General features: G+C 39.2%; 2 protein-coding genes across 2 annotated transcripts; one reads left to right on the top strand and one right to left on the bottom strand.

Moving 5' to 3' along the window:
- Positions 1–1,040: 1,040 nt before the first annotated feature.
- Positions 1,041–15,094, top strand: avil (advillin; the record flags this gene model as incomplete). The annotated part of the gene is made up of 19 exons (XM_079242671.1): positions 1,041–1,100; positions 1,228–1,302; positions 1,483–1,679; positions 1,751–1,859; positions 1,946–2,056; positions 3,936–4,141; positions 4,237–4,315; positions 4,435–4,533; positions 4,609–4,762; positions 4,868–4,968; positions 6,315–6,452; positions 6,558–6,716; positions 6,821–7,000; positions 8,795–8,952; positions 9,042–9,186; positions 10,412–10,600; positions 10,689–10,757; positions 11,786–11,896; positions 14,981–15,094. The coding sequence occupies 19 exons, from the start codon at positions 1,041–1,043 to the stop codon at positions 15,092–15,094; spliced, it is 2,454 nt and encodes an 817-aa protein (XP_079098797.1).
- A 604-nt stretch (positions 15,095–15,698) lies between these two features.
- On the bottom strand, positions 15,699–21,628 carry LOC306757447 (uncharacterized protein). Its single transcript, XM_079242496.1, has 6 exons — positions 21,470–21,628; positions 21,122–21,196; positions 19,378–19,416; positions 18,953–19,114; positions 18,735–18,818; positions 15,699–18,011 (listed from the first exon to the last, which is right to left on the bottom strand). Exons 1-6 carry the CDS (start codon positions 21,566–21,568, stop codon positions 17,508–17,510), a joined length of 963 nt encoding a protein of 320 aa, XP_079098622.1. The 5' UTR covers positions 21,569–21,628; the 3' UTR covers positions 15,699–17,507.
- Between the last annotated feature and the right edge of the window lie 535 nt (positions 21,629–22,163).

Consider the following 22,163-nt stretch of genomic DNA (forward strand, 5'->3'; position numbering starts at 1 on the left):
GACTATATGCACTGCTGGGACTGGGAGAATTAAGTTACTAATACGACAACAAAGTGCTGTCTGGTTTTAGGACTGGGATATATTTGCTGTTAGCAACGCATCCGCGAACACATCATGGCTGCCATGCAACCCTAGCGTCTATTTGGCCCGTAGGCCTCGAGTTGCCACTAGAGGCACTCATAAGTACAACAGCATGAACAAGAGATCGCAGGTAAACACGATGGTGGACAGTTTTGAAAGGCACTTCTCGAACCTCGTTCACAACTACCAACATCTTAATGATTTTTCCTCCTTGATGCACAGTAACAAACATTTGTGCCGTAACAGTCAGCAACAGATTAATAAACTGTTGTTTAGGGAAACTTTCTGGAAATACAGTATGACTGACTGGCAGATTAGCTTTTTCACTATTTCACAGTCCAAATGCCGTGAACTGCCCCCTAGCGGTAGCTTCCAGTACTTTGAGTTTTGGCTGCATCATTCTGATGATTAAAGCAAGTATAAACGAAGACGTAGAGGCATGTTATCGTATCCACTTAGATACAGTGCCAGTACTAATTGTGCACGTGTCTTCCAAGCATCACTGCCACAGTCTCTCCTGTATGAAGTATAACTTTAATCCCATTTAGTAAATTACACATTTCTCTACTCTGCTGAAAGTATCGTTTTCCTCATCCAAAGACAAATACGGTTTAAATTCTATATTTTCACCCCCAAATGCCTCACATTAGAACTTCAAAAGTTCATTTTTCCAGTAAAATTGATCATGTTATAACTTTGTACATCTCATGTTATAAAAAAAAAAGTATCACTTTATAATGTAACAAGTTTTACTTTTTTCCAATAAAACTAATGGTATAACTTGAGAAGTTTCATGTTTTTACAATAAACTATCACTTCATAACAAGATAAAGTCAAAATTTTTTCACGAGGGTGACAGCTCACTTGTCCGTACTAATGAATCAAAATGAAAGTTGTTATTCTGACTCAGTTTTCTTCTCCAGAAAACGTGGCAGTAAGCGCGAGTGCATCCAAGCATCATGGAGTACACATTTAGAGCAGTAACTCGCAGCCCGGGGATTATAATCTGGAGAATTGAGGTAATTTCATCAAAATATTTTTTTAGACTGCATTATTTAATTCTAATAAATCTTCACCTCTTACTGAGATGCAGATTTACTTGGTTAAAGTGAACGTAAAATGATCCTTCTGCTCTTTGTGAAACAGAAAATGGAGCTGGTTCAAGTTCCTGAGAAATCCTATGGAAACTTTTATGAGGGTGACTGCTACGTACTCTTGTCTGTAAGTCTGGCAGCATGAATCATCACAGTTTAGACTGTCTGGTCCGCGTGTTGTTAAACTAATCATGTATTTGTCGACTCTGCAGTGAGAATGAATCTCCAAACAGCTCCAATTTTGGGTCTTTACATTCATATTTTATATTACACCTTCCTTCAGACAGCTTCTCTACTTTTTTATTAGACAGAAAAGCTGAAGAACGCTGTGTCCTATGATATCCATTACTGGATTGGCTCAGAGTCCTCTCAAGATGAACAGGGCGCAGCTGCTGTTTACACCATACAGCTTGATGAATTTTTAGGCTCCACTCCGGTTCAGCACAGAGAGGTTCAGCACCACGAGTCTGACACTTTCAGGGGGTACTTCAAACAGGGAATAATGTGAGTGAAAAATCTTGGCATAAGCTTTTAGAAAAAGCAAAGCATAAAGATAATCCTATCTTTTTGTTCAGCTATAAAAAAGGTGGAGTTGCAACTGGCATGAGGCACACAGAAACCAACACGTATGATATTCAGAGACTGCTTCATGTGAAGGGAAAGAAAAGGGTGATTGCCAAGGAGGTGAGCCAGGCTTCCCAGTGGTTTATAACATCATGGGACAGCAGACGTCATGTAGAAAGAGTCCTTTATGCTTTAATGTGTTTCAGGTGGAGATGAGCTGGAAAAGTTTCAACCTTGGAGACGTGTTTCTGTTAGACATTGGCAAGACGATCGTTCAGTGGAACGGGCCAAAGAGCAACCGGCAGGAAAAACTAAAAGTAAGATTTCTTGGACTGTACGGGGACTTGCATCTGTGGCTGGATACAGTATTAATACAGAACAAGACTGTGACGTAAGTTTGGTTATACAGAAACAACATGTTAGTGTGGATTCACTAGCCTTGCTTAAAACTGCATTTACAATAGTAACCAATACCTGTTTAAAATCCAGATATTATTAATAACTGGATGAGTCATGGTCATGTGTTAAAGCTCATTTTCCTCTTCCTGAAGGAGCCTCTGTAAGAAGGTGGCAAATCATTGTATTACATAAAGGATGAAACTTGGATCATTTCTATCCATTCATCCTTCCATTTTGCACTGCTTATCTGAAATCAGGCTGTAGGGAGGCTGCCTAAGCAAGGAAGTCTAGACTTCTCTCTACCCGGCCACATTCACCAGCTCGTCCCGAGGATCCTGAGGCGTTCCCAGACCATGTAGTCCCTCAAGCATGTCTTAGGTATTCTTCCAGAGGGACGTGCCCAAAACACCTCACCAGAGAGGTGTCCAGGAGGCATCCTAACCAGATGCCCTAGCAAATTCATCTGGCTCCTCTCCATGTGGACAAGCAGTTGTTCTACTCTGTGCCTCTCCGAAATGAGCAAGTTTCTCACCCTATCTCTAAGAGAGCCCGGTTCTCTCAGAGATAGGGCCCTGTGGAGGAAACTCATTTCAGCCGCTTGTATTTGAAATGTAGTTCTTTCGGTCACTACCCACAGCTCGTGACCATAGGTGAGGGTAGAAACGTAGATTGACCAGGAAAATTTATATCTTCAGCTTAAGGCTCAGCTCCTTCTTCCCCACAACAGACCAATGCAGAGTCCACATTACTGCAGATGCCGCACCGCTCTGCCTGCCCATCTTACGTTCTATCCTTCTCTCACTTGTGAACAAGACCCAGAGACACGTCATTAGGGGGAGGACTTAACTTCTGACCTGGAGAGGACACCACACCCTCATCAATCATTAATAGTTTCAAATGAAATGTTTATCTGATTTATCTCAGTCAGCCAGGTCATTTTGCTGTTAACTAGATGGTAACTTTAGTTAATCCACAAACGGAAAATTCAGTACTTTTCGTATAAGCCCCGATACATTCATGACATAATATCACACATAATCAGACAGAAAATTGTAACGAAAATGAAAAAGTTACTTAATATAATTGACTTGAGTTAATGTTGGATCAACTATCAAGTTCTTACACAGCATTTACACTGTGAAACTGTGAATCCAGATGTGACCATCATCAGTAAACTGAAACTATGTCAATCTTTATTTTGACACCAGAACACAGGACTGGTTTAAGTCTGAGAAAAAGTTCTTGTTTCCAAGATATATTATGTGTATTAACTCTATAATGCTACATATATCCATTTCTGAGAACTTTTGCATGATGTTGTATTAAAACCATTGCTCAGGGCTCAGTTGTACACATTCAGATCTTTGTCTTATGTCCTCTGGTGGATACCATAACAATACAAAATACATTACAATAATTTTGATACATGATACAATTATTCAGCGGAATAGACTACATGGTAAATATTCAATACATATTATTTTAAGTTGTTTTTTTTTTCCACATTTTCGTAAATGGGCAAATAAAGACTTTTTTTTTTTAAAAGACTTTTCTTCCCATAATGTTTTTGGGTTGGGCTTCAAAGGGTTAAAAATATGGGTAAAACTACTGTGAAAAGTTCACACAGAAAATTCCTTCAATGTTTATGATACATTTGTCCCTATTCTTTCCAGACTTTTCTTAGAGTGCAGGATGTTTGCTTATAAGTGGTGGGAAGAGGCTAAACAGAGCTTTAATCTGCTGTTACATGTTATTACCAACGCCGTGCTGTGTTTTTGCTTTGCCTCTCGCTCTCAGGGCATGTGCCTGGCTAATGACATCCGAGACAGAGAGAGAGGAGGCCGGGCACAGGTCAAAGTGGTCGAGGGTGAGGCAGAGAGCAACTCGCCTCAAAGCATGGAGATCCTGAACAGCATTCTTGGAGAAAGAACGTCCAAACTTACAGATGGGCTTCCTGATGAAGCTGCGGATCAGGAACAAAAGTCAAAACTCACACTTTACCAGTGAGTTACTCCAAGACCATGATGTCAAATGTCTTATGGGTGAAAACTTTGGCAAATTTTGATTATTGTTCATTTGTATGTGTGTTTGATTTCAGAGTGTCTGATGCTGATGGTCAGATGAAGGTAACAGAGGTTGCAACACGACCACTTGTTCAGGATCTGCTCAACCATGAGGTGAACAAATAAACAAGTGAACAAATGAAGAATATATATTCTACTCGTGGCTACTTCTAAAAGCACATGGATGCCAAACTTTTAATCAAACAGATTTGATTACTTAATAATCATTTTAGGATTGCTACTTCCTGGACCAAGGAGGGACGAAGATCTTTGTATGGAAAGGGAAGAAAGCAAACAAAGCTGAAAGACAAGCAGCCATGGCCAGGGCTTTGGTGAGTGACACTACAGAACATCATTAACTTGTACTTAGCTGATCTAACATTTTATTTTCACTGTTGTTATTGAAGGACTTCATCAAAGCAAAGAACTATCCATTCACTACCAATGTGGAGACAGTGAATGACGGAGCAGAGTCGGCGCTCTTCAAGCAACTCTTCCAGAAGTGGACAGTAAAGGACCAGACTCAAGGTCTGGGAAAAGTGAACACAAGGGGGAAAGTGGGTACGTGTCATTTCATGGAATAAAACATGATCTGAGAAAGACCATTCACATTTTGTTTCTTTCAGTAACAATCAGCGGTTGATTAATTGTGTAATTATGTTTTAGCTCACGTCACACAAGAAAAATTTGACGCCTCACTGATGCATGTGATGCCTGATGTTGCTGCACAGGAGAGAATGGTGGACAATGGCGCAGGCCAAGTGGAGGTACAGTATTCACTGCTGTTACTGTTTGCTGTTTGAAGCACCAGCAGTATGGCAGCCAAATGCCTGATACACAGTTTCATCACAGTGTGCAGATAGTCCATACAAATGCTGGCTTACAACCTGAGATTAAAATGTACTCAAATCTTTGCTAAGTATATGCTGAGCTGAGGCAAACACACGTAGAGAAGTTAGCTGCAAAGAGGCCCTAAGTTATCACGGTTGTCAGAGTTTTGCTGCAGTTTAATGAAGGGTGTAATATAATAAATACAAGAACGTAGCTCCAGACGGTGCTTTGTTGTGCAGGTTTGTTTCAAGAACATGCAACAAGAACATAAACAGTGAAAGTAACGGCATGTTGTGCTGCTATGTATTAGCCTCAACCAAGACCATTTCCTGACCCTAAAATATGCTGCACATTTATTCCAGTACTGGTTCAGGACTCTCTGTTTTAATGCTATCATGAGTATTATTCAACAGCTAGTTTAAAAATGTTAAAAATGTGTAAACTGTCCTTATTTCTATTGTTCAAAGCCAACATGACAAAATCGTATGGCAACAAAGTAAAGTAGCCAAAAAGTCTCATTCCAACTAAATCACCAAGAAAGTAAGATTACAGTACAAGATGCAAGATGGATGCCAAATTAGCCATCATTAGGGGGTGTGTAACTGAGAAAATGGGCTGTCTTTAACCCTATAGAGTCATCCTCAACAAAGACGCCTGGCCATGTTTTCTATAACCATAGAAACCCAAGAAGCATGACTTTTTCCATTTGTTTGGACAGAAAATAACTCTTTTCAATTTGTGCACTCCTCTTCCACAACACATTTTTCATGGCTGCAACCCACATACTCAACTCTGCTGCTCATCTAACAAATGTATTTTCCTTGTGAATGTGGCCCCATTTCAAAGGGAAAAGTATTGGCTTTCTAACTAATATTTATTTAATATTTATTTTTGTTACAACAAAGAAATAACCCACCAAGCACATATTTCCTTATGTATTATGTTTAGTTTAGAGTTTAATACATGGTGGAGACATGCATTTGCTATGATAATGTGTGTGGATGAAATAAACAGAGCAACATTTATGACAAGCTGTTTTCAGAGTGGAAGTAGACATATTGCTGGAAAACACAGGTTTTTTTTTAAAATTTGGGCTTGAACTTGTTTAGTTTTATCAAATTTTCCAGCTAAGAGTTCAGAAATGTAAAAAGACTTTGCTCTTGTTCGTGACAAACTGTCAAACTAATAAATTTGCTGGACAATGCGTGCACATTTTTAAAAGGACAGCAACAATCTTTTGTCTTTTGTGATTAAGAGTTCATTCATTTCTTTATGAATCAAGGTGTGGAGAATTGAAAATCTGGAGCTGGTGCCTGTAGAGCCTCAGTGGCATGGATACTTCTATGGAGGCGACTGCTACCTGATCCTCTACACTTACTTGGTGAACAACAAGAAGTGCTACCTGCTCTACATTTGGCAGGTGAGGACACAATAAGTCGGGATTGGAGGCTAAAATGTTACATTTATGAAGCTGCATCATTATGGTACTTTAGAAATGAACATATTTAGTCTTGTGTCATTTCAGGGGCGTCATGCCTCGCAGGATGAACTGGCAGCCTCGGCGTTTCAGGCTGTGGACTTGGATCAGAAGTACAACGGTGAGCCAGTTCAAGTCAGAGTAACAATGAGCAAGGAGCCGAGACACTTCATGGCCATTTTCAAAGGAAAAATGGTCATCTTTGAAGTAAGACTTTAAAAAAAATTACAGCTCTTTTTGTCTTTTAAATTTTGCTCATCCACAACTAAACAAAGGTGATTATGACCTAACATATTTCTCTTTTCTGTTAGGGGGGCACATCTAGGAAAGGGTCCTGTGACCCCGAGCCTCCAGTAAGACTGTTCCAGGTTCACGGTTCTGACCCATCAAACACAAAAACCATTGAGGTTCCAGCTCTGTCCTGCTCTCTGAACTCCAACGATGTGTTTTTACTAAAGAGCCAATCAGGAATTTATCTGTGGTGTGGAAAGGTAAAACGGAAAATGTCCCAGTCCAACAGCCAGCACTGAAAAGTCATCTTACTTTTTGTTTTTATTAGTATTTTGTGCATTTTTATGTTCACATCTGTCTGTCAAAGAAAATCAGCTTAAGTCTGCTTTATTTATTTTATTTATTAATCTAATTTGAAACAATAGAAGTTGACTCAAAGTGTTTTACATTTAAAGTGAACAAAAGGAAGTTTTTAATTTAAAAACAAACAATAAAAAAGGAAAAAACATGAGTAAAAATGTAACATGAATAACTTGACATAATGGAATCAAAACAATAACGGTACAATATCAGACTAAGCAATAAAATAATGTAAACAAAATAATAACTCACCATGAAAATGATAAGCTTCAGACAATCAGCCAGTTCAATAGTAAAGCTAAAGTGATAAAGATATTTTGGGTAACTTAAAGTCATAAAATATGGTTATAGCATAACCTGGAAAAGAATAATCCTTTATTAGCTGCTCAGTGAGGGAATTTACATTGTTGCAGCAGGTATAACATGGAGAAATAACATGAAACTGAGAAATAAGTAAGCTTCACAATAAAATCTGAAATAATATACCTTCTTTAATGTTGCTGTAATGATGAATTCACTGTTTCTCTCCATTTAGTTGGAAAAAGTAAAAGCAGATTTTAAGCCATGGCAAAATGGTGTTTCTGTAATATTAGACAGTGTTATTTACTGTAATTATATCATGTGGCAGCAATGCAGCAGCAAACAAAACACTTTAATGTTTTGACTTTACTGTTCCTGATGCACTTTGCCAAATTCTCTATAGCTGTCCTACAATTACAGTTGTATTTTGTTGTATGAAATAAGGGAGACTCATCAATACAATAAAATTACTTAACATGTTACATAAGTTAAATTAGCTTTTTTTTGTCCTGAGACAAAGTAGAACAATGAACTCAGTGCTTCAAGGTAAAAACTGAAGAAGTTGCAAGTTTTACCATTTGCCGCTGCTGTAAAATCATCAGCAATGAAAAGTAGTCGTATTGTGATGGTCTTGTTTGGTAGATAAAACATTATTATAGATCTGAGGAAATTAAGTATATACGGATAAAATAAAATTTAAAAAAACTCATACAGTGCTTCTGGGTTAATACAGAAATATTTACAATAGCTGGAGCATCAAATAACAGAGTAGAGGGTAGATTAGCTATAGAGAAGCAAATCCTTCAGGTAGAAAACCTTCCTCTGATGGTGGAGCTTGTTACAGAAACAAAACAAGCCAGAATCATCTTATATAGGTGTAATGGCTAAGGTGTCTACTTGGGATTTTTTTGCTGTTTTACCAATAGCCAACATTACAATTTTGTCCTAATTTTCTGTACCAATATCAACCGATTCCGATTTTTTTTGGAGAGAGTTGTGTCAAACAAACAAAAATATCTGGAAAACTATACATGACATCTCTCATATATTGTTATTTTGAGTTAGAGAAGAGTTTGATATATTACGTGCATGTTGTGTAAAGATTAAAAAGTAAAAAATATTACCAACAATTTTCCAGTGTTGCATTTTAATGCCGATATTGGCCTATAATATCAGTATTTCAGTAATATCAGACATCTGTAGAGTTGACTTCTTTTGCCTGATAATGTTATATATTAAAAAGTTTCAGTGTCGGTTGATGACAGGAAGGAAGGTGGGTTGTTTTTTACTGCAGTAAAATTCAGACCAGTTGCTGACCTGCTGGCCTGAATTGTTTTGGTCAACATCCAACCTGATAAAACTGTGTGAAGGTGTCAAACTTATGTTTTTATTAGGGCTCAAGCGGAGATGAGCGAGCCATGGCGAAGGAGGTAAGCTCTGTGATTAGTCATGGCTCACAGAGAGGCTCTGAGGAGATTGTGGCAGAGGGTCAGGAGCCTGTTGAATTCTGGGAGTTGCTTGGAGGGAAAGCTCCCTATGCAAGTGGCAAGAGGTAAATGATCTGTAGCGACAAGCTTCATGTCCATGACAACTGTTTAATTGTTGTCCATGAGCACACGTTTTCATCTATTTTATCTGCAGATTGCAGCAGGTGGTTTTAGACTACCAGCCACGGCTGTTTGAATGCTCCAATAAGACGGGTCGTTTTATTGTGACTGAGGTGACTCAGTTCACACAGGATGACCTCAATGAAGATGATGTCATGCTTCTTGACACATGGGACCAGGTAGGATCTCATACATCTAACCATACAAAACTGGGTGGGCCTGCTCTTCAGCACCGGGCCTGCTCGCCTTCGCCCTGTTCTACTCAGCGCCCCAGCTTTGTCGCACCTTAGGGCTCTGGTCTCGGGGCCTCCTTGGCTCTGGGCTTGGTGGGCCGGCAGCTTTCTCTGCTTCGGCTGCCCTGGATGCTGTGCTCTGTGGTCCTTGGGATCTCAGGCTCCTTCCTGACGCTTCGTTGCAGTCCCCTTGCAAGCACACAGTCCATCTTTGTTGCATGATCACACGTTACGTTTACACGTGCGCGCCCGCAAAAGTGCTTGTCTCTCCATCTGCTTCCTACTGATGTTTGTGTGTCGTTATGTTTCTCTGCAGGTATGTTTGATAACTGTTGTGCTTTTGCTTATCAATATTATTTTACTTTATGTATCCTGTAGTCAGTGGTGTAATGCTCCCTCAGCAAGTAAGATATATTCTCAATTTTTTGCTCTTTCTTTTAAAAACAGAAAAAAAGGAGCCCAGAAAAAATTCTGTTTTCAGAAAAAGTGAGATGTAAGACTAATCTATTCAGTTTACCCCAAAAATCCATCAGTATATGTGCTCATTGTCACATAATTTCTGCTCTTTTGTAGAGTTATGAAATGACTAAACCAATACTGGCACACAGACTGTTGAGAGACAGGTTCATAGACTTATTTACACACAACTTTATTTTGTCTATGTTCAGGCTAAAGCTAACACAGCTGATGGCTGACTGCACCAGTATAGCAGAGGTAACCTTAGCTGCGCTGCTGGGCGCTGCAGCTACATGTGTTGGGATGTTTGTAATTGTAAAAGCAGCATCACAGGGGGGTTAGAAGTAGGTATACTCGATGCTGACTGAAAAAGAAGCGGATATATTCTGTATACCCTTGTATACCCTGGATTACACCCCTGCCTGTAGTACTGTAGCAGTTTATGTTTCTTTTTGTGAATACTTTGACCATTTTTCCTTTCACATTGTAACTCTGCCCCTTTCTCTCCACTCATTTCTTATCTCTGTTTTTTTCTTCCTCTCCCCGGTTCAGCAATGCTCCATTAGGACTGATGGTTACAATAAATATAATTAAACGAAATATGGGCAGCCATACATATGACATGTCTCCCTTGGCAGAGCAGATCTGCTTTATTTTTCTGTCAGTTTTTATCACATTGTTTGTTTGTTTGTTTTTTTTTCATTGCCGTTGTTAGGTGTTTCTCTGGATCGGCAAAGAAGCCAATGAGGTGGAGCGCAAAGAAGCAGTGACCACAAGCCAGGAGTACCTGCGCACCCACCCAGGTGACAGAGATCCAGACACTCCAATCATCTTGATCAAACAAGGGTTTGAGCCGCCCACCTTCACTGGCTGGTTTACAGCTTGGGATCCCTCCAAATGGAGCGTGAGTTTTATATTTGTGAAAATCAAGAGCATTATTATTTATTCCAATGAATTAAAAACATAAGAGGAAAATATTTTTAATTTTTCAGGGAGGAAAAAGCTACGAAGAGCTGAAGAAGGAGCTGGGAGATGTAGCGTCACCTGTTAATGTTACAACAGTGCGTTAAGTCCAATTTCTTTCTTGGACGTTTAAATAATTGCACTTGTAATCCAGATTAAGTTTAAACTTTAGGGTCAGCTGGTATTTCTTTATAACAACTGCTGGTTGGCATACACTCATATCAATGTGGTTATCATTCTCAAACTGGATAATCCAGGCAAGAAAAACCTGTAACTTTTGTCCTTTTGAGTATATATTCACTTTATTAGTTATAACAGACTAATATAAACCCAGAATAAAGGACAAAACTAATATTTAAGTTTATTGAACTAAATGTATACCTAACTGTATAAACCAGACACCATCCTGCAGGTTTTAGTGTTTCCCTGGTACAACACACCTGATTAAAATGGAAAGGTTCTCCAGCAACTTGTTGTCATTTTCTTCACCTGCTTATGAATGAGCCATTGACTAGGGTCAGGTGTGTTGCAACGGAGAAACCCTACAACCTGCAGGATGGTGACTCTTGAGGACTGAAGTTGGTGACCCCTGGCATAAACAAATAAAATGATGAATAACTTTAAAACAAATCAAAATGCATATGGAGCGCACAAATAAGTTGCACCTTCACAGAGCATGCAGGAGCTCTGTTTCCTTCTCCAACAGCCACATTGATCGCCTTGAAGGATGCATCATGTGCATTTCTTCGTGTGTTTTCCACAATAAAGGTGTTTGCATGAAGCGCAAAATGACTTGTTAGTCTATAAAATCCATAAACTATCTGCATCATTGTTTAGGGAGGAGGATTCAAATTGTGTGAAAAAGTAGCGGCTTACAGTCCAGAAATTACAGTCAATAAACTGGAAAATCAATGAATGAAGAAGCTGACAAATGTAAAAACAATACATTACTAATATAATCTATCATAATAAGACAGCAGTGAATTTGCATTGATAAATTCAGTTATGTTTTACTTCTGTATCCAGTCTTTTTTATATTTATTTTATTTTATTATGGCAGTTTTATAATGAAAATTAAGAACAAAGTGAAAATGACTGTCTTTGTTCATTTCATGGGATTTTCCAGGAGCGGAGCTGCTGTGAGGGTGAAAAATACTTCCAGCCTTTCCCGCTCGACACTTTTGTCAACAAGGTTGCCGGTGAGCTTCCTGAAGGTGTAGACCCCACCCAGAAAGAGGTGTGTATTGTATCGGTTCACTGTTTGCCACTTCTATTTTCTAGAAGTTTTTGTAACTCCATTTGTGTGATGAAACAAGTTCTGATAAAGATCTGCTGACTCTGAAAGCCACTCAGTGTGCATCACATCAAAAAGAGCTTTCCTACAACCTACCAGACTTATAGTGTATTTATACAGCAGCTATCTGTGTTCTAGTTGACCTTACAGACTTTCTGTATATTTAGTTATTGGGTCTACTGCACATGTTCCCAGAGACACAAAAAGAAGTGTTTTCTGTGTCATAGTTATGCTGTCCTTTTCCTCGGTGATGTAGACAAAGTGGTGAAACGTGTGCATCACCTGGTTATTCAAGTACACCACAAGACTTAAATGGGACTCAATGCAGAGCCTGGAGTTGCTCGACTGCTTAGGGACAGTTTGCAAAGTGCAAAACCGAAAAAGTATAAAAAGGAAATATTCAATATCTACAGTCTGATTTTTTGTAGTGTCACAAAACTCACAGAGTAAAAGAAACATCTCATCTGGATCATACTAAAACTCTTACTTTGGGAAAATGTTTTGGGTTTTTTTTTGGCATTTCTTAATGATTTATATGAGTATAAAATTTGTAATAACTACAATATGACTTGACGTAGTGTCACCAAACTCACAGGGTAAATAAAACATCTCATCTGGATTGTACTACAGGTCTTACTTTGGGGAAATATGCGTAAATGTATTTTTTGGCATTTTTTAACAATTTAAATATGTATAAGATTATTAATGACTACAATATGACTTGTAGTGTCACCAAACTTAAAGGGTAAATAAACCATCTTATGTGGATCATACTACTGGTCTTACTTGGGTAAAATATGCCTAAATGTATTTTTTGGAGTTTTCTGGCATTTTTTAATTATCTAAATAAGTGTAAACTTTGTAATAACCACAATATGACATGCTGTAATGCCACCAAACTCACTGGGTAAATAAACTATCTCATCTGGATCATACTACAACTCTTACTTTGGTGAAATTTGCTTAAATGTTATTTTTGGCATTTTTTAATAATTTAGATAAGCAGCCCAAGCAGGGAAGCCCAGACTTCCTTCTCCCTGGGCCCATTTGGGGGATATGTGAGGGATCCCTAGGGTTCCCAGGCCAGCCGAGGGATATAATCCCCCCTTCATATCCTGCGGCTTCCCCGGAGTCTCCTCCCACAGGAATGTGCCCGGAACACCTTACCAGGAAGGCGTCCATGAGGCATCCTTACCAGATGCCCAAGCCACTTCAACTGGCTCCTCTCGATGCAGAGGAGCAGCGGCTCTACTCTGAGCCCCTGCCGGATGAACAAGCTCCTCACCCTATCTCTAAAGGAGAGCCTGGCCACCCTGTGGAGAAAACTCATTTTAGCCGCATGTATAAGAGATCTCATTCTTTCGGTCACGACCCACAGCTCATGACCATGTCGGTGAGGGTAGGAACATAGATTGTCTGGTAAATCAAGAGCTTTGAGATTCAACAATTCGACAGACCCTCCTCTCCAGGACCCCTGAATAGACCTTAACGAGGAGGCTGAGGAGTGTGATCCCCCTGTAGTTGAAGCACATCCTTTGGCCTCCCTCTTGAAAAGGGGGACCACCACCTATCGTCTGCCAGTCCAGAGGCACTGTCCTCGAGGTCCACGTGATGCTGCAGAGGCGTGTCAGCCAAGACAGCCCCACAGCATCCAGAGCCTGAAGGAACTCCGAGTGGATCTCATCCAACCTCCTTGCCACCAAGGAGCTTTTTAACCACCTCGGCAACCTCAGCAGCCTAAGCCCCGTAGACAGGAGAGTCTATCCCTGAGTCCCCCACCTCTGCTTCCTCATCAGAAGATGTGTTGGTAGGATTGAGGTGGTCTTCTAAGCATTCTTTCTACCGACCCACAACGTCCCGAGTTGAGGTCCGCAGCTCCCCATCTCCACTGTATACAGTGTTGATGGAGCACTGCTTCCCCCTCCTGAGTCGCCGGATAGTGGACCAGAATTGCCACGAGGCCGTCCCTAAGTTGTTCTCCATGGCCTTGCCAAATTCCTCCTATGCCCGAGTTTTTGCCTTGGCAACAGCATAAACCACAGCCTGTCAATACCTATCAGCTGCCTCCAGAGTCCCAAAGGCCAAAAAGGCCCGATAGGACTCCTTCACTTCTGGTGTCCACCAACGAGTTCTGGGATTGCCGCACAACAGGCACCAGGCACCAACGACCTTATGGCCACAGCTCCAGATTGCCGCCTTGACAATAGTGGCGTGGAACAAACCCCACTTCGACTCAATGTCACTCAGGACATGGTTGAAGCTCTGCTGGAGGTGGGAGTTGAAACTCGCTCTGACAGGGGACTCTGCCAGACGTTCCAAGCAGACCCTCACAACACGTTTGGGCCTGCCAGACCTGACCGGCCTCCTCCCCCACCACCTGAGCCAACTCACCACCTGGTGGTGATCAGTTCTGCCCCCCTCCAAGGCATGTGGCCGCAGGTCCAACGATACGATTACAAAGTCGATCACCGAAATGAGGCCCAGAGAGTCCTGATGCCAGGTGTACATATGGACACCCTTATGTTCGAACATGTTTGTTATGGACAATCCATGACAAGTACAGAGGTCCCATTTAAGTCTCATAGGCCGGAGGACAGCTCTTTTTGAGGAAAATGCCATTGTAGCTTGCAGTCTACCTTGCTCTGATTACGGTGTTGCGTCGGTTTTGTAGAAGCAATGTTCCGTTGATGACTTATTAATTTGTAAAGGCCGAATCTGTGGATATTTTTTCTCTCCATTTGTATCGCATGTGTGATCAAAACTAGTCAGATCAGGACTGATGGAAGACAATAAGCTGGAAAACTATTCATTTTATAGAGGAAAGCAAACCCCATTATGAATATAACCTGGAAAAGAACTCAAACAACCTGAACTTTTGCCATGAACTACTCTGACTGGATCTAATAAGACTTTTTCAGGTACTGAATGAGTAAAAAGAAGCTTAATTTGAGCCATAAAAAGTGCTAAGTCACTATACTATGAGGTACTATACTATAAATATGTATATAATTATTTTCTATCTTTCAGAAACACCTCTCAGATGCAGACTTCCTCACCGTGTTTGGGGTCACAAAAGATGATTTTGCAAAGCTGCCAAAGTGGAAACAACTGAACATGAAGAAAGCAAAGGGGATGTTTTGATAAAAGTTTTATCCATATTTAAAATAAGTGTCTACTGTTAAGATTGAACAGTAAGAGCCTCTTTATGTCACTCCCTTTATGTTTACTGATTTCGTATAAACCCATGGGTCAGATAGGTCTCCATAGGGAGTTTTCTAAATATGTTTCTTTAGTTATTCAGATCAGTGCATCCATACCTGAACTGTTAAATCAGATTTTGTGATGATTATAAATGGTTAAAAACAATGAAACAAAACAAGGATTTATTAAATTATTTAAACACTAAACCTGGAAGCTCTGGTGTCATTTCAAAGGGAGTACTTTGCCATCTATTGGTCAAGTGATGTTACATGTTGTTAAATGTGTTTCAGATTTGACAGGATTTCCATTGCATCACTTCTTTCTTCCCAATTTTTATTTTTAACCATCAAGTGTCATTAAACCAGCTTTATTTTTAGAATTTTAGGTTGATCTTCAAACATCATGTGAGAAAAAAAACAAATGATATCAAAAATCTGGATCATTTACTGATTTTTATTTTTAATAAATTGTCTTTTTTTTCACCAGATGAACATCTCAAAAGCTCAGAAAACATTAAAAGATGATCAGACCCAGAAAAGGCAGCAAATTACAGTAAAAGACATCCTTTGCATTGTGTAGAAAATAGAGCAGAAACTATTTGATCACTTGGTAAACTGTTACAAAGTCTGCCAAGTGCTAACCATGCCAAGCAAACAAAATCCCTTTAATCCAATTACAGTGTTCAATGACAGCCCGGTTCTGACATTGACAGACAGTACTTGTCATATAACAAGATATGTCTTTAAAAGATATGAGGTGATTGCACTACAGTTATCTTGTGGAAGGAAAAACAGCAACATGCCATCAGAGCAATCTTGTACATCTTGTCACCAATACAGCAAATAATCTGTATGAACCAGCTGAAACAGGAATGTGAGAGAAAGGTTAAGAAAGGCAAATTAGTGAACATAAAAACATTTTTTTATGCTGCTACAAACCAACTATGCGTTATGATGCAAAATGCCGATATTTCTCGCATTTTCAAGTATCCATAAATGAAAAAAGTTAATATAAAAAGAAGACTTATCACTTATCAAGATTACATCATTTCAGCCCAACTTGATCCTGATATTTTAAAAAAAATTTCCAAAATGAATTTCCCTTTAAAAACATCTTTTTTTTTTTTTTGCAGTAAATAAGACCTAACTGGCATAAGACTATTATGTGCAAAAGAATCAATATGAGACAAAACATCTCATCTTCAGTTTGTAAAACAGTTTTATGTGCTCATGCAAAGATATGCCATAAGGTGAAATGGTTTACAGTTGCTTTTTTGCACTTAAAGATATGGAACAAGATAAGAACAAAACAACAACAACAACAACAAAAAAGAAAACGTAAAATACAAGGCGGGTTAGAGCAGAGACACATCCAAAGAGGCTGATAAAAATGAAAACGTGCAAACATACTGTTCTAGTTTTAGAGAGAAACCAGCCTGCAGGATGTATTTGTTTCTCACACGCATTTGGCCGCAAGAGGAATGTTTTTTCTGAAGTATTCTGATCAATATGTTCAACAGGACAAGATCTTTAAAAAGTGCAATTGCAGCCAAAATCAAAATCAATAAAATATCAGAGCAAAAAAAAAAAGTGAAATAGACTGTATGAAAAAGTAAACACACACTGATTTGTTGAACTTAAACGGACCCCTACTATATTAATAAATACCTTTGATTCTAAGTGTGTAACTTTGCAAAGGTCCCGTTTAAACATGACCTCAACATGCTCAAGGTAAATGAGTCTGTGTCATGTTTAAAAGGAAAGCTTGCTGTGGATCCAAAACAGCAACATTCCTGTCTGAATACCCACAGAGCTCATTGTATTTTGGAAACAGTCAAATCCAGATTTGTGTCCAGGCAGGTGTTAAGACTAGCATTTAAAAAAAAAGTTCTTAAGAAGTATTATCAGCATAAAGACAAAAACGTGGTAATAAAGTAGTAAAGGATTCTTCAGATAATGAACCATTCTGAACCTGAGTTTCTGCTGTCAACTTCTACTACAGTGTTACAACTACAGACTATTACTCATTAAGCTGCCAATAATTATTTTCCAATCAAGCAATTGATGATTCTAGCAAATGGAAAAAAAGTAACTATTTAACTATATTTGAATCTAAAGTATTTTAAAGAAGCTAAATTCCGACTTTTGAAAAGCAAATGTGTCACAATTTTGCATTAATTATTAAATCAAATTAAGAAATCTTTTAGAGTAGCTGATGATCAATCTTCCTTTGATTGACTAATTGATTTATGACTGCAGCTGAAGTTGATTTTGATAACAGTAATATCAAAATGATAAAGTTCCCCTAAATTGCTTAAAACATTGTTTGTCTTCGACCTTTTCTGCAGCTGAAATTAAGACAAAACACAACTTTCAGGGTTTTTGGCGTCTTGGGACTCGACCTGACAGCCATCAGGAGGGCTTATCTCCGAATCATCAGGTAGCTCTCCATCACCTGGAAAGATCCGTTCCTGCTCTGGTGTCTCAGCAGATGCATCCTCATAGGCACTTATGCTGTCGGAATCATTCTGGTCTGGAGAAGGATCTCTCTCTTCCTCCATGTGGTTTTTGTAGGGCCTCCCAAGGACGCTATCGATGGAAGCTAAGTTGTCCACCGCAAGAGAGGGCAAATGGCCCAAGGGCTTACTGACCACCATCCGCGGCCTCATAAGGACACTTCCTGTGTCTTCTGCACCTGCTAGCACACCGGCCCTTCTGCAAGATTCACACAGAGAGGAGTCTTTGTCTTCTTTCTGTGCCGCTTCATTCACTTGAGTAGCGCTGTTTATTATTTGCTGCTCCTGTCCTGTCGTGCCATTCGTCAAGTTCACTGGAGTTGATTGTCCATTATTCTTTTCCTGTAGATATAATAAACATATTCCATCAATAAATACAAGCATTTTTCTCATTTGTTTCAAAGGCGCAGGACTGGTTCCTGCTTCGTTCCTTGAGACTTTAAGTTTTAGCTCTTGGTCTAGCTTTGAACTCCTGCAACACGTTTGGATGGCATAACTGTGTGATGGCCATGTCTTCACGGTCTCTGACATCTTGCAGGTTTATCAGCAACATATGTGGCAATTTAATCACCATCAAAAATAGACATTTGTACATCCAGCTCTAATCTCTCAAATTTACTTAAACTTACAGCCATCATACAAGAAACTTATTGCATTGCAAACATTGTTTAATCTAAAAATGTGTAATTTATGATTTGAACAAACTAGTTATGAGCAACTGAGAGGCAGTTCAGAGCATCACTGCTCATAATGGACTTTGACACTTATTAAAGTGTTCTAATGAAGGTTAAAACCAGCTTTAACAGGATTTCTTAGCTGTACAAAAATGACTTAGGGTCGATGCCAGCCTTTCCATCGAGCCCCCCCCCCTTCTTTGATCAGTTTCAATTACTACACTGCAATTTTTATTTGACATGAGCAGAGAGATCATATTAAGAACATTCTTACATGGAGAGAAATTACAGCTTTTTAGTGTAAGAAGTTCTCTTTTTTTTACTTCTCCATATACCATTTCATTACCTCTGTGATGTTACATTAAGTTCTTTTGTTCACTTCCTGTTTTACCTCTTTTAATCTCTCCACCTCCTGCATCAGAGAGCAAACCAGGCTTTCCAGTTTCCTCTTGGCCGCCCTCTCTTGTTCCAGCTCCTGCAAAATATAGATACATGTCAACTTCATGAGGGGATCTGCAGCTTATTTGTTTCCCCATTGGGAATTAAAGACTTGCCCAGCCATTGTAAAAAATAAGTTGTGTTCCAGTTTTATGTGAGACCTCGACTTACCAAACTAACCTGCCCAGCTTCCCTCTGTGCTTCAGCCAGCAGCTCCTCGACACCCTCCAGTGTGTCCTGCAGAACGTCCACCTGGAACAACAGAGCCTCTCGCTCGACCTCAAGCCCACGCAGCTCCTGCACCGCCTCATCATAGTTGGCCTGCAGCTCCAACTACACCACAAACATGGTGACAAATCAGTGTGGGCAACCTCAGAGGAATGCATGCCAATCAGTGGGAGAGCAAAATGCTTAGTGAGCTTCTAGAGGCAGCCGTATGTGGGAGGCCTCTTGTGGAGGTTTAGATATCCCTGAACATGGAAAGGAATAATCTGCAGTTCAATGATTTATTGTTGGACTTGAAGCTGTGAACACAACTCTAAAGACAAGCTACTAGGAAGGATAATCAGGGAATAAAAATAGTACAAAACAGTCACCATTTCTGGTAGTCCCATGAAGAGGTCCTGGTCAGATTGCTGGGAGAAAACAAACAAACAAAAAATAAAAGATCATTTGGAAAAGTAACTACATTTTTTTACACAACTTAAAGAGTATTTTAAAAGTTTTTAAGCAGTAGAATTTTGCACAGCAAAAGCTGTATCTTCAGTACAAGAAGATATTTGTTCGCACTCTTAATGCAAATTAAATAGAAATATAAAACTGCAAAAGGTACTGAAATGTTCAACCTACAGAGAAACACACATTTTCAAACATGGTGGCGCTTTTCTATCTTTCCATCTTAAGTCCTGATATGACATCTCTATATCTGACACCAAGTCACAGCTTGCCCCCCCTCGAGCTGCTGACTGGTCTGCCTGTCATCTCCTTATTACAGCTGACCTGATAAATGTCAAAACTCTTAGCCAATAAAAACACACAACATTTTGCTGTTATATGCAAGTGAAATCAGACTCATCGAGTATTCATCAACTGAAGAATAAAATATAAGATTGATTTTATATGTTAGTAAAATCCCATCAGTAATAAAACATGGTTGACAGTGACATGATAATGTGCACACACCACAGCCTTGATAAAAGAAACCAACTTTTCACCAATAAGTAAAAAACAACCATCACGATTTTTTTCACATGCCATCTCATGACAAACATGTGATTTTCTGACCTTTAAATAAATATCTATCAGAACACAATTTACCAATGCCACATTTATAGAAATTACTTCTTGTTCTCAATGCAGTTTGTTACTTGTATTAAACTGTATCAATCAAACTTATTCAAATCGAATAAATCTGCTTAAAAATCAATAATACTTGAATTGTACAGTATCTCACTCCATGTAAAAAGATGCATATGAAATTATCTTGTAAAGAAGGGACATTTAATTCCGTTTCAAGGTTACGTTTGAATGAAAAAAAGATTAATCTCAACAACAGTAACGCCAAAGCAAAGGTCTGACTGCCTGAATGCAAAGTGTTAAATTACCAACCTGTATATCAACTTTTCTCCTCCTAGCTAAAAAAAAATATTTTACCTTAATTTATTTTGCTGTGATGAATAACTCATATGATATCTGAATCATTATAAAGCAAGAAGCGGAATCATTAATAAACAGAAAAATATATACAAGATGAATTAGTGTTAAAGCAGAGCCCTATGACACATTTTTAAACATGTCTCAATTTGCTGAGCTATGACACTAATCAACTTTATTACTGGCCAAAGATTGGTAAGCACATTTTAATGATTTTTAAAAAAAAAAAAAAAACTGATATTACATGCATGGCCCTTATCTGAATAACGTGAAGGTGAGGCTTCAAGATGTACGATGTGTGCGCATTTCATCGTTATGATCAAGGCCGGATTATCCAATGGGCATTACTTGCACAGGCTCAGGGGCCCACACCTACTTGGGGCCCACGTAATGAAAACACCAGCAGTTTGGACATAAAACAAAATGTATATAAAAGCCAGATAGTTACACCACAGTGTCTAGTGTACTGCTACTGGTCTCACTGGCTGTTAGAAATGTCTTTTCACAGTGTATCATCCACAGTTTTAACAATGTTGCGGTGGAGAAGGGGGTCCCTGGAACAGTCTGGGCCCAGGGCTCTCTGCACTTTTAATCCGGCCCTGGTTATGGAGCATGCAAAACAGTGGCGGGGTCAATGAGGAGCGGCTTCATCAGGCAGGGTTCAGTGCAGATTTATCTGGCTCCTACCTGGCTGTCTGGCCTCCTCTTCAGGGTGCCTGTTCGGCTGTCGCTTCGTATCAGACGCCTGGTTGAGCTTTCAGTCTGAAGGCGAGACGATAGAAACTTAACTTAGCATCACGTTCAGCCACAACAACAAACACAACAAGCTGACTTAACTAATAACGTGGAAATGAAATGAGGCTGCCTATTTTTTTTAAAGTATTTATTGAAAAGTTTGAAATATCAGTAAACATTTTCCGTTAGACAAAGGTATATTATTTTGTAACCTAAAACAGATGAACGGATATGACTAGCAGTTAGCTTTAGCTCTAACGTTAAACATTAATGACGACGTGATTTTTTATCTCTTCTCACCTCTTTTATAATGCTGCGTAGAGACTCGTCCTCGCTTATTCCTCGAGAAAACGTCCGTTTCTTTGGCGAACCACTGCTGTCAAGCGTGACGGAAAGCATTTTTATGTTTTGTGTGAAGTTTAGTTTATGTAAGAGACGCCTACGGACCGTCCAGCTGAAGTGTTGTTTGGTGTTTGGTTCCTTCGCAGCAGCGAAGCGAGCGACGCCCAGGCCCTGCTGTACGGGAAGCCGCAGAGACCAAACTTCTCACCACCGCCCTCATTCCGCCAACTCATTGGAAAAAAATAAATCAAAGATAGACTTCTGCAGGAGTCATGTTTACACCTGATTGCAGATTATGTTATATGGATTAGATAAGCATGAAGGCTCGTGGTAGGATTAATGTAATTATTGACCAGAATTATAAAGGGACGACTGAATCTGTCTTTATCACCCAAATAAGACATTTGCTTATTTTAAGAAAATCATAAATAATCCAATCCAATCCACTTTATTTATATAGCACATTTTATAAACTTAAACTGTTTCCAAAGTGCTGCACAGAATAAAACAAAAACAATGTTACAATACTAAAATACCAGTAAATACAATAATAGACAGCTTGTCACTGTTTAAAAATCACATGTATAATCCATGCACACTGGATATTCACATTTACCTTTTGGTACCAGATATTTTGACCAGGGATGCATTT

This window comes from Telmatherina bonti (genome assembly GCF_933228915.1).
Source record: "Telmatherina bonti genome assembly, chromosome: 6".
NCBI classification, from domain to species: domain Eukaryota; kingdom Metazoa; phylum Chordata; class Actinopteri; order Atheriniformes; family Telmatherinidae; genus Telmatherina; species Telmatherina bonti.